Consider the following 16782-nt stretch of genomic DNA (forward strand, 5'->3'; position numbering starts at 1 on the left):
TTTCAATAAAGAGAATCTTTAGAAAGATTAGTATACCACATTAATAGTATGTGCATTCAATAAATATTTTTACATATAAAAAGATTAAAGTTCAATCAATTTAACCAATAATTATGGCACCAAAATAGATTGACAATACTATTATGATAACTAAAACTCTAAAAGTAATGATGTCAAAAATATACTCAATCATGTGATAACCAAAACAATTGATTATGTGTTTTTTATTCTAAATACTGACTGAATTAAGATAATTTTTTTTCGATGTAATTATATTAATAATACTTAACTTTCATTAATCACGTAGGAATGTATATTTAAATAGATGATCATGAAGGTGAGATGTTGTGCTAATTACTTATAATGGTTAGTCAAAGTATATGTAAATTGACTCGAACATATATATATATATATATAACATAAGTGTCCATATACGTGTGGAATAAATCAAATCATCATCAAATTTTATACTTCCATTAGAAGGAGCTCATACATGTTCAATGCTTCATGTAAATACTTCGCTCACATGAGAAGTTATCGATGTTAGTTTAATTTAACCCCAAGTATTTCAATAATATTAACCTGAATAACTAGAAATCGAATCATAAGCTCATATAGTGTGTTTGTTTTATTATTTTGAATAGTATTTTTGAAAAGTTAAATTGAGTTATTATTACGAGGTAAGATTTGAATTTGAAAATGTGTTTGGTAAGATTATTTTTAATCTCTTATATTTGTCAATTTAGTTAAACACCCCCTATAATAAAAGTTTTAAAATTAACAAAAACACCCAGACCCATCCATTAAATGCTAGCAATCGGTGGCTTGCTATTGGGGATATGTGGGTGGATGAGGGTGTTTTTGATAATTTATAAATTTTTATTATTTGGGGTGTTTAGTTAAATTAACAAATCTATGGGTTTTAAAGATAGTTGAATAAAATAGAATTAAATTTTCATAACAGAGAAACAAATATGTATTTTGGGTAGGATAGGGATAAGATATGGCAGAAATAATGCCCCAAACACAACCAATGGTGTGTTTTGTTGAGTTATTTTGAGTAGTATTTTTAAAGTATTATTGTAAAGTTGAGTTAAGTTATTATTTCGAGAATAAGATTTGAAAAAAATGTGTTTGGTACAGTATTTAGTTGGGTTATTACGAGAATATAATTTGATGTTTGGTAAAGTATTTAATATGGTATATAGAGTTGAATAAATTATAGAAAAATTGTTTGGTATATTTTTTTATAAAGGATTTATTGATAGAATTGTTTGTTGCTTTTTTTTAAATTAATACGGTGGACCTCGAAGTCTGAAATGTTTGGGCAATGGGCAGATCTTGAACGGTGGTGTGTTTGGAAGACAGCACAGTGGTGATGAGTGGTGGTGGAAGCCGATGGCCTAGGGTTTTAAGAGGATGGCTGACGATGGTGGTGGATCTTGAAGATCATGCGACGATGGTGGTCCAAGGCCAAAGCGTGTGGGCGTTGCAAGAGGTTCATCGGTTGTGGAGGAGGAAGAGAGATTCCCAGTGATGAGTGGTGGTGAAAGACAGACAATGTGCAATGGGTGGAACAAATTTAATTTATATGGCCACTTTTGGGATAGAGATCTTGGGGAAGGAGAGCTGCAAGATCTTGGGTTTGTTTTCTAATTCAGGTGGAAGATTGTTTGGAGATAGATTTGGGAATTGAGAGGAAGATCGTTTGTGACCGTGGTGAAGGAGTGAAGACAGAATAAGGAGGAGTGAGGACAGAACAAGAAGAAACATAAAAAAAAGTGAAGAACGAAGAAGAAGAAATCACTGCAATATGTCAGCATATTAAAGACAAACAAGGCCACTATTGTCAAGAATCAAATTTTGAAGATTGTGTTTCGTGAATAATAAAACAAACTTACTCTGGAAATAGGATATGAAATAGGGTAGAAAATAGTAAAATAAAATAAATTATTACAATTAATTAAATAAATAAAAAGGTAATGAAATATGTGAAAGTGTTAAACAATCAATTTCCTCTATGTGATTTGACCTCTTATAAAGACAAAAATACTGAATCTTTCAGACAAAACATGTTGACCAAAGAAATCTAAACCACGCTCAAAGTCCCAAACAGTACAACACTGGGCCCATTCGGCCCATTATTTATTCTAATATTACTCCCCCAGAATCCGAAAACGTCGTTGCTCACCTGTCGATAAATTCTTTTCATGCCTTTTTCACCAACTTCTCCTTCTCATGACATCTGTCTACACCTCTCCTTGTGAGTTGTGACTCCACCATCTCCGCTTCATTTGCAACACGTGGCCATTTCTACTGTCACTCCCTCTTCCTTCCCCGCCTTCGAACCTCCGTCGATCCTTTAACGTGCGCCGTGACCAGTCCATGACGATGAATCTCTCATTACAGTCTCATTGTTCTTTGCAACGATATATTATTTGTTGTTATCGAGATTTTAGTTGTTGAATCCGAGCGCTAGAGAAATGTAAGAGAGAAGTACTTCGTTTTTGCGTCTTCATTCGGCTTACTCTTCTGTCGAACCACCGGTACTTTGCTAATGTCCACCGTCGCCGTGTTCGCGATCCGTGATGGTGAATTACTCTTTATTGTCTATCACAGTCTTACTATTCATGATTTGTTGTTACCGTCGTCTTTGGTTACGTGTTTTCAATGCTTGTTTGATGATTTTGATATAGTTATGCTTTCGTGTTTTCGATATATTTGTTTTGGTTTGATACTGTTGTCGATTTGTTTTACGATTTTGATACTGTTGTATTGTTGTTGCTTTTTTTATGATTTTCTTTGTGTTCATGCATTGGATGTATGATGTAGAGAATGGTATATTGAGAATTCTCTTGATTTCTGTGATTTGTTATCTAATGATTATGCTGGTTTCTAGTTGGAATATGATTTGTTATTGTTTATTTGAATTACAAAAGTTAGTGTTTACATTTCTAGATATTATTGAAACATGTGAGTTTGTTTCTTTATGATTTCATTTTGTGTTTTGTGAGAATATTGAAAATAGTGAAAAATGAAAGTGAATTCAAATTATGTATTTTTAAGATTTGTGAAACATCATTGTTTGAAAATAAATATAGTAATATGCGTTTGGCATCATAGTCTTGAAAACACTACTTGAATGAAATTGTGAATATATGTTGTGACCACATACGTATTGGATTCTTGTATATCTAACCAATTCAATTGTATTTCTGTTCTGATACTTATGAAGGTATTGCAGTTTAGAACAGCTGGTTAGTTTTAGTAGTAATATTGAGTTTGATTGTTAAGGGCATCACATAATGTATTGGATTCCTGTATGTATAACTAGTTCAATTGGGATTATTTTCTGATATCTATGAAGTTATTACACTTTAGAATAGGTGATTCAATTAGTAGCATTATTGAATTTGATTGTTGAAGGCATCAATGGAGTTTAAGGATAAGCGTGATGGTGTTCCTGGATGTGTTCCGGAATTTGGAGCCATCTTCATGTCAAATAGGGCAACCAAAAGAGAATGCTTTAGACGGAAGCTTCTAGGCCTTCCCTCTTCGCAGGCGGACTTTGTAAGACAAGTTAAAGCTGGGATGCTTTTGTTTCTGTTTGAATATGAAAGAAGAGAATTGCATGGTGTATTTCAAGCTAGCTCGAATGGTGTTATGAACGTTGTTCCCAATGCGTATTGTTCATCAGGGAAGCAATTCCCAATACAAGTATGAATACGTGTATCTACTTTATGCAATTTTTTTTTGGGAATGATTATTTTATGTTTCAATTGAGTCTTCGTGCATAGTAACTTTTTATTCTCTTTGAAGGTAAAATTCACCCTTTTGTGGCACTGTGGTCCACTTTCAGAAGATGAATTCGGGTATGCTATTCAAGAAAATTACTATGCAACAAAAAAGTTCAACTTTGGACTATCAGAGGATCAGGTTTGCTGCTTTACAAAAAAGTTAGACTTTTATGAAGTGAAAGCAAGGATGATTATTAACTTCTCTTTCTACTTGGTGTCTTAGGTTTACAAGCTTTTGTAACTATTCAGTTTGAGAAAGTTGAAGCCTCAGAGACATTTGCCTAACACAACTGCTTTTACTAGCGATTCCAACACACTACTAGCAGAATCTTCTGTTTATAATCAACTTAAGCCATTTTTAGCATTCCGTTACTCAATAGAGCCGCATGTCAACACTCTTTCTAACTCAACATCTGTAGGACTTGCTGTTCCCTATGATCCAAATGCTCCTGGTGTTGACACTAGGCATTTATCTCATGAGTTCATTGCCCCTTGTATTGACACTAGACACTCATCATCTCACGACTTCGTTGCCCCTGGAGGTGACACTAGACGCTCATCATCTCACGACTTCGTTGCCTCTGGTATTGACATTAGACACTTATCACCTCATGACTTCGTTGCCTCTCTTTATTCTAATTTTGGTTACTGTGTTCCAGTGTTTTCCCCCAATTATTATGAGCTCTCAAGGAGAGCTAGGATGCCTATATTGGAGGTTACTTATTCTGAAAACATGGCTTCAAACAATGGATATATCGACATGATTAGTGAGGCTCCTACTTATGCTTTTAGTCTTAGCCACATTCATTCCTTTGTGTTAGATGATAAGTATCACGAGGCATCATGAGAGAAACATGATTATGAAATGCTGCAATATGGAATTAATGAAGTGCACGTTGCCAATGTTCCTATGTTAAAAGAAAGTCGGAGCCAGCTTCAGAATCATCTTTGTTCTGTCAAAATTAAAAGCCCAGACCTCAGGTTAATTCTTCATCAAAGCCCGACATCGACAAAACTTCTGGAAGCCTAAATTCTGATTATAGAAAGAAAAGGGAAAGTGTGCTTTCACGGTTAGTTGCGGCTTCAAAAGCAAGGGTCGAAGAAAATGATACCCTTCTTGGTGATAATGAAGACAGTATGGATACTTCAATAAATGAAGTCATGTCCTTGCTTTACTAGAGTTGCTGCAAATGGTTGAAAATGAGAAAGAAACAATTTATTGAAAATGATGCTTCTAATCTTTGGAGGAAGACACAGACTGCCTTCAACTCTCAATCATCGAAGAATCACTTCGAGAGGATTTCAAGGGAGGTGAAAATGAGTGACATTCGAGCCAATAAAGAGAGTAATGAATATTTTGTTGAGAAGACATCTTTTGTGGATTTCAGTCGTTGTAGTGAAGTGCGGAAAGGTACTGAGACTGCTAGCTGTAGTCGGAGTGTAGAAAGTGACGGCTTCGAGTGGGCTACATAAAAGAAGGAAGTTGATTAGGCTAGATTTCAGCAAGAATGAGTTGTCTGATGTCAAAAGCATCAATACTAACACTCCAAGTGTTTTATTGCCAGATGTATCCAGTCAAATGAGTCATGCAGACAAGAAGATTATAGAAGTTGAATTGGACTCAAACTGCAAAGTAGTAGAAATGGGGAAAGCTGCACCTCCTGATATATTTGATGAAGATGGGAAAGAATTGATACTAAATATTGGCATCCGAAGCATGCCATCTTCATTGTCTTGTGAAGAGAAGAATAATATTATTGAGCAAGGTCCAATTTTTAAGAGTTCCATGTTGGATGGATTGTCTCAAGATCTCTGTAATATGAGCCATTGTGTTGGGCAGGAATCCTCTCTTGAAACTTGTAAAAGAAATTCTTATGGGATTACTTCTGGTGAAACTGAAAGCTGTAGAGGCAATGAGAAGGAGATACACCCAAATCCTGACGTTGACTGTAACATTGCCATTGATATGGTGACTGACTCAAGTGATCAGAATCCTATGTCAAAGATAACAATCGATGAACTTGTGCTTGATGGATGCAAAGACTGCAAAATGGATTTGCAGCAAAATGTTGAAACTTGCAAAAGAGATTCTAATAGGATTACTTCTGGTGAAACTGAAAGTTGTAGAGGTGATGACAAGGATATGCACCCAAATCCTGACATTTATTTTAACATTGCTATTGATATTATGACTGACTCAGACGATCAGAATGATGGATTTGTGCTTGATAGATGTAAAGACTGCAAAATGGATTTGCAGCAAAATGTTGAAACTTGCAAAAGAGATTCTAATGGGATTACTTCTAGTGAAACTGAAAGCTTTAGAGGTGATGAGGGGGAGATGCACCCAAATCTTGACGTTGATTGTAACATTGCCATTGATATGGTGACTAACTCAAGTGATCAGAATCCTATGTCAGAGACAACACTCGATGAATTTGTGCATGATGGATGCAAAGATTGCAAAATGGATTTGCAGAAAAATGTTGAAACTTGCAAAAGAGATTATAATGGGATTACTTCTGGTGAAACTGAAAGCTTTAGAGTGATGAGAGGGAGATGCACCCAAATCCTGATGTTAATTGTAACATTGCCATTGATACGATGACTAACTCAAGTGATTAGAATCCTAATTTAGAGACGACACTCGATGAACTTGTGCGTGATGGATGCAAAGACTGGAAAATGGATTTGTAGAAAAAATGTTGAAACTTGCAAAAGAGATTCTAATGTGATTACTTTTGGTGAAACTGAAAGCTTTAGAGGTGATGAGAAGGAGATGCACCCAAATCCTAACGTTGATTATAACATTGCCATTGATACAGTGATTGACTCAAGTGATAAGAATCCTAAGTCAAAGACGACACTCGATGAACTTGTGCTTGATGGATGCAAAGACTACAAAATGGATTTGCAACAAAATGTTGAAAATGATATTGAAGTTCTTTCAAGTAGTTGCGAAATCAACGCAAGGAATTTCCAGACAATCTCGAGCAACTAGAACTCAAGGTTACCCCACAAAATCAAGTACTTGCTGCATTTGGCAAATGCGAGGACATGGTAAATATGACATGAAATGTCTTCGTATTACGCATGGTAGTTTAAAAAGTTTATGATTTGGACAGGACATTTTTTTTTTCGGGTTTTTGCATCAGGTACTTGAATTTCATAAGGGTTTTATTTTTTTATTATTAAAAAATACTCTATGGTTTAGTTTTTCTGTTACCAAAAGAAGATTGAAACATGAGGAATATCAATAATGCCTATTCGGGAGAACGACATTTTCCCACCCAAGGTTTAGCAAAACAACACTTTCCCATCCGTTAAGTTTCAAAACGACACTTTCCCACCCATGTTAAGATCTATCAGTCAAGTTTAACTGAAAAAGGATATAATAGTAAATCCAAAAAATATTTAAAGGATAATTATGTGATTTTATCCTATATATATATATAGGAAAAAAAACCATTTCCAATTCATAAAAATATGCTAATACCCTTAAACATATTCAAAGATTATATAAAACAAAGCACGAATATACAACATAAAACATGCAAAATAAAAAGAAAGAAATCACCACCAAACAAAGAGTCAAAAGACAACTCTAGAACAGTGAACACCAGTCCTTAATCCACCTAAAACTCTTCTTGAAAGACACTTTAACTGTAACTTTGCCTTCAACAGTGTAAACCTTATAGCTAGCAAACTGCTTCTTCCTCTGCAACTCTAGATCAAAACTCAACTTCTTGAAGAAGACCCATTTGTTGACTTTCCTTTCTTGAACAGGCATCATTGTTTTGGGGTTGTTGAGTTTGTGGAGGTGGCGGAACTAAAGATCTTGCATTCCATTACCATTGAGGCTGGTCCTGCTATTGTTGTTGTTGGTCCATAGTAATTGTCTATCACCATTCTTCCATCACTGCATGATTTGGATATGAAATCTTCCATCATGCTTTTTAAACAAAAACACCAATGTGGATTTTGAGCTATGTGCTCTACATCAAAATAAAATAGTTGGTTGGATGCAATTTGATCAGAATCTCACCAGGGCGAGTGCGATTCGACTGAAATTGCACGCCACCTGGTGCGATTTGGATGGAATCGCACCCGGCCAACAATTTTTTTTTTTTTTTTTTTTAGCTTTTTTGATTTTTGTGTAAGAAGACTCTGGTGAGAAGGAAAGTGGGAGAGAAACATGAGGAGAAAAAAAGAGAAGAGAAGAAAGAAGAAAGGTGTAGAAGAAGAAAAGATGAGGAGAAGAGAGGTGGCGAAAGAGAAAGAAGAAGAAGAGAGAATGATATTTTTGTCTTTACACGGTTTATACAATGGATTTTCCTAACGGAACAAAACGGTGGGTGGGAAACTGTCATTATGAAACTTGAAGGTGGGAAAAGTGTCATTTTGAAACCTGGTGGGTGGAAAAGGAAAACAATACAGCCACCGACGGTAGTGCACCGAATTTGTGCATTGAATGACGTGTCAAAATCCCGACTGTTGATTAATTTTAACTTAATATTAATCAACGGTCAGGATTTTGTTACGTTATTCGGTGTACTACTGTCGGTGGCTGTAGCATTACTCGGATGGAAAATGTCTTTTTGTCAAGCCTTAGGTGGGACAATGTCGTTCACCCTGCCCATCCCATTGTTTTAAGACTCCCAAGTCCCAAGTTGCAAATGAGAGTGTTAAAATTGGAGATGATATATTGAATATTGATACCAATTGTATTATTTTGTGATCTAATCATCCAATTCTCTCCTGCACCATATATAACTAATATAAATATTGAATATGAATAATATATTTCAATCCAATAAATCAAACATCAATTAAAACCATAATCGTAATGACTAATATATTGATGTCCAACAAACGTAATGGTTAAAGGGAAATAAGAAAAAAAAAATTAATATCGTGAATTTCGCATAACTTTAACTAAAAACAGAAAGCTGTATTTTAAAATAAAACATTTTTGAAAATAAAGTAAATGTTAAATAAAAGCATTTCCGTTTGTTAAATTCAACAGCTGAAGTGGACAACGAGCTCCAAATCTCAGGTCACTTCTCTCTCAGCAAAATCACACCGTCATCATGTCCGTTACTGTCACCATCTTCCGGCATCTTTAGCGGCGGAAATGCTACGAACTCTCAGATCTCGTCGCCGGCCCCGTTACGGCGCACACGTGTGCGCCTTTATTGCCGCTCTCCTCCTCCTTCTCTCAGTCTCTCTCCTCCACACGCGTCTCTCTCAACCGCAACACCTCCTTGATCGCCCCAAGCCTCTGCTAAATGACGGTGCCTCCGATTTTGAGGGCTCTAGTTCCTCCATCGAGGACAAGATCGACGAACTCGACAACGTCGATGAAGGACAAGAAAACGACGCCGTGGATGCAGATACTCATGATCAAGTTCACGACCAGCGTAAGGTTTCTTCATCTGGCTATTATTTCGATCACGTGGCTGGATCAATCAAGCGTGCGTTTAATAAAAGATCAATTGATGAGTGGGATTTTGATCACGTAAGTTTTAATAGTGTTAGTGATTTTAGTGTAGAGTCGAGTGTAGAGGATAGTTTTAAGGGTGTGTTTGGATCAGATGATGTACCGGTGGATGATGAGGTGAGGAGGAAGATGATTGAAGTGATTGGAATTGAAGATGCCTTGTTGTTGAAGGTAGGGAAGAGGGTTTCACCGTTGAGAGAGAAATGGGGCGAGTGGTTCGAGAAGAAGAGTGAGTTTTTGAGGAGGGATAAGATGTTTAAGTCACATTTGGAGGTTTTAAATCCGATGAATAATCCGTTGTTGCAGGATCCAGATGGGGTTGGTGTTAGTGGACTCACTAGAGGTGATAAAATTGTGCTGAAGGGGTTGTTCAATGAGTTTAAGCGTGTACCGTTTATTGGGAAGAAGCCTCCGGGAGTTGGAGAAAGTAGGAAGAGTGAGATTAAGAGGGCGGAACGGCGGACTTTGAAGGATAATGCAAGTAATGGAACACATAGTAGGGGAGTGAATGATGATGGCGAGGAGAATTTAAGCTTAATTGCAAATGTGAATTTAGTGAATGAGAGTAACAGCAATAAGGTAAATAAGTCGTATGAGGAATTGAGCAATGAGAGTAATAAGAATGATAAGGTAGTGGGAAGTTCTGAGGGTTATAAGAGGAAGGATGAGTTCTCGAGTCATGTATATGCTGATGGAAAAAGATGGGGTTACTATCCTGGTTTGCATCCTAGGTTGGCTTTTTCAGGTTTTATGGATGCCTTCTTTAGGAAGGGGGAGTGCGATATGCGGGTTTTTATGGTGTGGAATTCACCTCCTTGGATGTATAGTGTCAGGCACCAAAGAGGGCTTGAGAGTTTGCTTTTCCATCATCGAAATGCTTGTGTTGTGGTGTTTTCTGAGACGATTGAGCTTGACTTTTTCAAAGACAGCTTTGTGAAGGATGGGTAAGAATTCAGAATATGCCTTCTATTTATTACATTTATTTGTTGATTGATAATTTGTTGTTGATTGAAGAACTTTTTCTTCAGTTACAAAGTTGCTGTAGTCATGCCAAATCTTGATGAACTACTGATGGATACACCTGCCCATATATTTGCTTCTGTCTGGTATCAATGGAGAAAGACAGAGTTTTACAGTACTCACTATAGTGAGCTTGTTCGGCTTGCTGCTCTCTACAAGTAAGCTTGCTTAATTGCAGATGCATCTTTAATGGATTTTTAGTTCATGTTTTGAAAATTTGATGTTACCTTTGGCCGTTTACTGAAATATTTGGTTGGTTTCTACTAAATATCAATGTGCCCTGAGCTCAAAAAAAATATGTTGGATTTTGCAGATATGGAGGTATCTACATTGATTCTGATATTATAGTTCTGAACAACTTGTCTTCGCTTAACAATTCTGTTGGTCTGGAGGAGCAACTTGCTGAAAGTCCTTTGAATGGTGCTGTGATGGCATTTAGGAAGCACAGGTAGTCATGGTTTTCTCTCTTAGTCAGTGGAAAATTTGCTACTTGGATGAAATAACTTTGGCCTCTTTTATAAAGCTATTTTGAACTTTGTTAATTGTTATGTGTGTTACGATATCTTCTAGGAGCCTGGGGATTTATTGCAGCCTTACTTCTATATAACCAGTATTTTGTGGAAATTCATTGAACTGAGAAAAATCTTTTGGAATGGTTGTACTTATTTTCTGGTGTTGTATATGGCTGGGATGTCTTAGTTTTGTCATAACTTGGTCGGGGAGAATGGCATGTAAAAGCTTTATCTTTCTTTGCATTTACTGCACTTCCTATATTTAAATTTCTGTTTTCCATTCAGTCCCTTCATATTGGAGTGCTTGAATGAGTTTTATATGACATACGATGATACCCAATTGAGATGGAATGGAGCTGATCTTTTGACTAGAGTTGTAAGAAAGTTTTGGAGTAAAGAGAATACATCTCTCAAACAATTGGAGTTGAAAGTACAACCCGCTTTCATTTTCTTCCCTATCAGTTCACAGAATATCACAAGGTAGTCTTCTGAGTTCTTTATTATCTATTGCCTGTAACCTATATTAACGCACATATTCAACATTAAACATATTGATCATGGGAAATATTTTATAAGACAAATTGTCTATGACTGATAATGAAAATTAAAATCAATATCTTGTGAAATGTGGTTCTGCATGTACTTTTATTTATATGGTTTCTATTCTACTCAAATCCTTTCTTCGCAGCTTAATCCCTTTAAGTATCAAATAAATACCTGCTTGCTTTTGATTTAACTTACCCTTGTATACCTCCTCATTTTTGACGCAATTCATCTGTACTGCAACCAGATACTTCACCACTCCACCAACAGAGAGTAAAAAAGCTGAACAAGATGATCTACTGAAGAAGATTCTGAGTGGATCTTTGACATTTCATTTTTGGAACAGCATGACTTTTGCTATCACTCCTGAGCCAGAGAGCCTCGTAAGCAGGCTTATTGACAACTCCTGTATCCACTGCTTGGATGTGTTATGAGTTCCCTGTAATTCCTCTGATCTGTTCTGAAATCGGTCAAGATAGGATTGAAAAGATATCGTTTTCAGAGCATTTCTTTTTAATTGACGAGCTGGATCGATATTGGAGATCTTAAATCATCTATGGAAACATGAGAAGCAGGCCCATACATTCAGTTGTACAGTTTCATACATTAATATGTGAGATTGTATTCGAAAGGATAATTATTCTTCATTCATTGAGGTCAGAAGATCAATCGTTTGCCGAATCTGGGCTAACAATTTTGCAATTTGGTTGCCGAGAAGGCTAGTGTGAATCATGTGGCTAAATTTTTAAAAGAAATTGTAATTTATTTATTCATTTTGTTCTGTCGAGGCAATTATTTCAATTTCGTTTATTCAAGCTCTGTGCTGCACGCCATTGTCAATCTTTTCCAGTTTACAGAACGGTGTCTTAAACAAGTGACAGTTTTCTACATATACGTTGCGTACACTAAAGGTAACTATAAAACTAATATGACTAAACGAAGCAAAACATCAAATCCCTTCTTTTTTTCACTGCGATATCATAGAAAATTATGCACAATAACAACTCTATTACCTTTCTAATCCATGGCATTAGGCCCATAACATTTTCTTTTTAAAGGGTTCCATATCCATTGAACCAAGAACTTCCTTTTGTTCACTCCATTCACATTGAAACCATTGCCCCAATAATCCTTGTACACTTTTCCCACATACCCACCTCCAGCTCCAGAGCCATACACACCCAAACACAAATCTGCAATTTCATTTGGTGCAGTTGGATCATCTCCTGCGTACCATGCATTCACCAAAGGGTTGCTTGACACCTCCGCGAGCTCATGAGCAATCACACTAATCATCCCATCGGCGCCCACATCGCCATTTGGCGCATGCATCATGTTGCTGTCTCCTTTTGTTCGCGGCGGCGGCTTTCCTGAGTAGTTTGGCCATGCAAATGGATATGCGCACATTCCTGGACACTGACTCCCGCTATAACCAACCCAGGCGTAAGGCACAGTGACGCCAACAATGGTTGGAAATGTGAAGTAGTGAAACCCGCAAACCGCTCTGCAAAAATCCTGAACTTGAACATCATAAGAGGTTAGGATTAAGTAGAGACCATTGTGGGGATTGAGAGGTAATGCTCTTGAAGGTGAAGTGACAGCGTTTTTGATGATCTTTTGCATATCTAAACGACTAAGATAACCACCGTGGGAGTATCTAGAGTCATAAAATTCCCCTGAAAGGAAAATATTTCCTGTAATGTTTGAGTCCGTTTGGTCAGTGTAAAGCCTGGCGGTTTTCCACCAATCAGCAACAGAAGGATAAGGAACTGAAGAGCTAGAGATTGAATGGATAAAGTCTCTGATAATGGTTTGCTGGGTTGGTTTCCAACGGCCATACCAGATTATATAAAGGTTTACAGGAGAAGCAAGGACAGGCCCCATGTGGTATTCAAGATTGACAAGGTCAGAAGAACCTTCATAATTCTTTGCCTGGTTGAATAATCTCTTGTTTTGGCTCCATGAAAAGGCCAAGGAAGAAGCACAAAAGAGAGAAAGCAAGAGAAAATAATAAAAAGCTTGAAGCTTGTACATTTTGTGTTAAGATGAATGAATGACAGTTAGAGAAAGTTCTTATTTAATATATAGAGAGAAGAAGAAGAAGAAGGCGGTTGAATAAGTAAGGTAGAGGGTGGTTGAAGATTCTTGTAGATTAATTGATATTCTTATTATGAATTGGTTGTGGTGGTGGGCAGTGGTTTGCATATGTTTACACATAATTCAATTGTCCGTCTTTATCTACTTTTTAATGATAACAATGATTCTCCCCTTTTGTTTTTTTACTTTTTGATTCCAATCAATATATATATTAGATTATAAAGAAGTTTTTGGGATTAGCTATTGTATATACTTTGTATTTTGTGCCAACCCTTTTAACAACCAATTGTCAAAAGCATATAGGGATCACCACATTGCCTATTTCTTATTTCTCATAAGAGGTTCTTATTCTCCTCTCCCTATGCCACATTGCCACCTATATATTCCTCCATTGGCATTGGGTTAATTCAAATGGTCTTTCTTACATATTATTCTAACAATTGATTCCAATCAATTATAATATTAGTATTTGATTGTGTTTCTTTGATATTAATCTAACTATGATTCCATTGAGATATAATATTAGGATCAATTTGATCGTATTTCTTAAATATTATGTTGGAAAATTTCCTAATTATGGATTAACATTAATTGTACTTTGGTTTTATAAAACAGAGTAAATGCATAATCCTATGAGATACTATTATTGTGATTAATATAATCATAAATGGTAGCTCAATACATTTCATTATGGAATAATCTAGGTTGACGGTAAAAATGTGTTTTTTTGGGTTATTAGGCCCGTATTTTATGGTCCACTCCTTGAAACGAATTACGTACGCTTTACTTATTTTAAATCCGTCATTGAGAGCAATTTCTAGAAAGTAAAATCAGTAAAGGATTAAGCAATTCTTACATACATTATGATGCAAATATGGGGGTGTTTGTCTAAGCCTATAAGCTGGTCAAACTAGCTTATAAGCTCTAAAATTAAGCTGACATGTTTGTTTATAACTTTTTTTAACTTATAAGCCAAAAAAAAAAAGTTACTTTTTTTTTTTTTTTTTGGCTTATAAACACTCTGCTTATAAGCTAATTTGATCAAGTATATTAACATATTATCCTTGTTTAATTTTAAAATTCCATAGTATATCTTTGTTTAATGTAGTACCATTTTTAATCATTTTATCATAAAATGTACTTATAAGTCACATTTTACTAAACACGTCAACTACTTATTAGTCACTTATAAATACTTTAACCAAACACGTAATTGCTTAAAATTTCAAATGCTTATAAGCACTTGTTGTTTATAAGCTAATTTTCATAAGTTCAGTTGCATATTTGGTAGCATGAATATTATTGAAAGCATGTTTGTTTTCTTTTCTTTGATGATTATTGAGTTTATTTTTTCTGATATTTTCTTTACTCGTGGACGAGCAAAGGATTAAATTTAGGGGAGTTGATAAGTTGCATAATTTAAGTGTTTTTAGGGTTGTTTTGATGATAGTTTAGTTAACTTCTCATTTGTTTCCTTTGTTTTGATGTTTGTTTTTGTTAAATTTGAGATATTAATGGTTTACCTATTGATTTGGATAACTTTTATGTTTTTTTTAGGTTTCCTAAAATCCTAAATTTGTTAATTTAGTGTTTTATTATCTATATGTAATCCAGTAATTATTTGAGTGTTGAATTTCCGCATTTTCTAACACACCAATCTTAAGATATATTTAGAAGAAAAAAAAAAAAAAAAAAAAAGGGAATTGACCAAAGCATGATAATTAGAATAAAGGAGATAGATTAAAAAGTAAACGATGAGAGAGTAAAAGGAAGTCAGAAATAAATGATGGGTGGTACCCTTAATAAAAGCAAGCATGTGATACCTTTTCTAAAATTTCTACCTTTTACACTACACATTTCTTCCCTTTCAATATCTTTGACTATCAATGTCTCTTTACCCACAAATCTTGCCTTAAACATTCTCTCATGTAATTTGCTTAGGGCACAAGTCAAGTGCCAACATGTGCAATATTAGAGAGAACATTAGGTAACTTGCACCATTGTTGAAAATTAGCTCCATCGATGATGTTATCGTATCAATTTCTATGTAAATTTAACAATATTCGTTTGTTATAATATTATCGAGACTGGTCTTGATAAAGAAATGAGGATTGTAAGATCTAATTCTAGCCTTAAACTTAGAAAATATCTATGCTATCATTAATGGTTGTATTAGTCTTTAATTCTTTATTAATTGTGACTAAAATATCTTGCAATCATGTGAAGTAAAGAAGGGCATGTGAGAGTTAAAGCATCTTCAATGCCCATACCTTAAAAATAGGAGGGGAATTGAATTTTAAATAAAAAAAAGGCTTTGAAGAAGGGATCTGGATCTTCCATACCCACCAATCATCTACTTAAAAAGCGACATAAACTCATGGTGCCAAGAGTTGCCCTAATTATGGGGGCAAATTGGAGGGAAAGAACCAAGTCAAAGGAGAAATAAAGAAAGAGTATTTAATAGGTAGATTTGTTATGTTGTTCAATAATATTATCGAGTCAGTAATAATTATTATCGGATCCCACAATGCCGTAATGGTTGTTGATGTTCTTTATTATTAGCGAGATTTAATGGTCGGTACTATTATGAAACCAACACAATAATTAATCTTGCCCGTTCAAATTCCATTTTCAATTTGTTTGAGATAAAGAAGACATTAATTGACTTCAAATAGTTGGGATACAAGGTTAGCACAGACAAGTAGTTCCCGTGATATCAATAATTTAGCAATTAATCAAGAGGAGGAAAAGATCTAGTAAAAGATTTTGTTGATGTTTTAGTATCTTTTGACAATACAGCACATTTGAGAATAGTGATAGCAGTCCTCACAGAATTGGAAGGAGGCACCAAACAGCTGGAAAAGCCTGCATAGTGTTTGCCCCCATAGCAGATAAATATTTAACTCACTCATGAAATATAGGGTCTGTTTGTTTTGTTATTTTGGATAAGATTTTAGGAATAATATTGGATACTTGAATAGGGTGAGTATTACGAGGTAAAATTTAAAAATTCACAAAAAAACCCCTTAAGTTTGCTAATTTACTAAACACCCCAATATATAAAAAATTTATAAAATGACAAAAACACCCCCATCCACCCACAATGCCAGATTCCAACCACCACCACCGAAATCTGGTTGAAAAATAGCGTTACGATGCAGACCGGTCGGATCTGACCGGTTGTGCGTCGATATGACCTTTTCCGGCCAGATCCACCACTAATCTGGCTGGAAAAGGCCAGATCTAGCCTTCGACGGCAACAAAAGGTGAGATTTGGTCGTCAGAGACGGCCAAAGATATGGTCGTTGTTGTC

General features: G+C 35.5%; 2 protein-coding genes across 2 annotated transcripts; one reads left to right on the forward strand and one right to left on the reverse strand.

The window, feature by feature from the left end:
* Positions 1 to 8837: 8837 nt before the first annotated feature.
* Positions 8838 to 12187, forward strand: LOC116126526 (uncharacterized protein At4g19900). Its single transcript, XM_031412211.1, has 5 exons — positions 8838 to 10241; positions 10326 to 10475; positions 10631 to 10765; positions 11115 to 11309; positions 11620 to 12187. The coding sequence occupies exons 1-5, from the start codon at positions 8932 to 8934 to the stop codon at positions 11804 to 11806; spliced, it is 1977 nt and encodes a 658-aa protein (XP_031268071.1). The 5' UTR covers positions 8838 to 8931; the 3' UTR covers positions 11807 to 12187.
* On the reverse strand, positions 12156 to 13421 carry LOC116126527 (protein EXORDIUM-like 7). The gene has a single exon (XM_031412212.1). The coding sequence runs from the start codon at positions 13404 to 13406 to the stop codon at positions 12390 to 12392; it is 1017 nt and encodes a 338-aa protein (XP_031268072.1). The 5' UTR covers positions 13407 to 13421; the 3' UTR covers positions 12156 to 12389.
* Between the last annotated feature and the right edge of the window lie 3361 nt (positions 13422 to 16782).

The sequence above is a fragment of the Pistacia vera genome, unplaced genomic scaffold (assembly GCF_008641045.1).
Source record: "Pistacia vera cultivar Batoury unplaced genomic scaffold, PisVer_v2 Contig180, whole genome shotgun sequence".
NCBI lineage: Eukaryota > Viridiplantae > Streptophyta > Magnoliopsida > Sapindales > Anacardiaceae > Pistacia > Pistacia vera.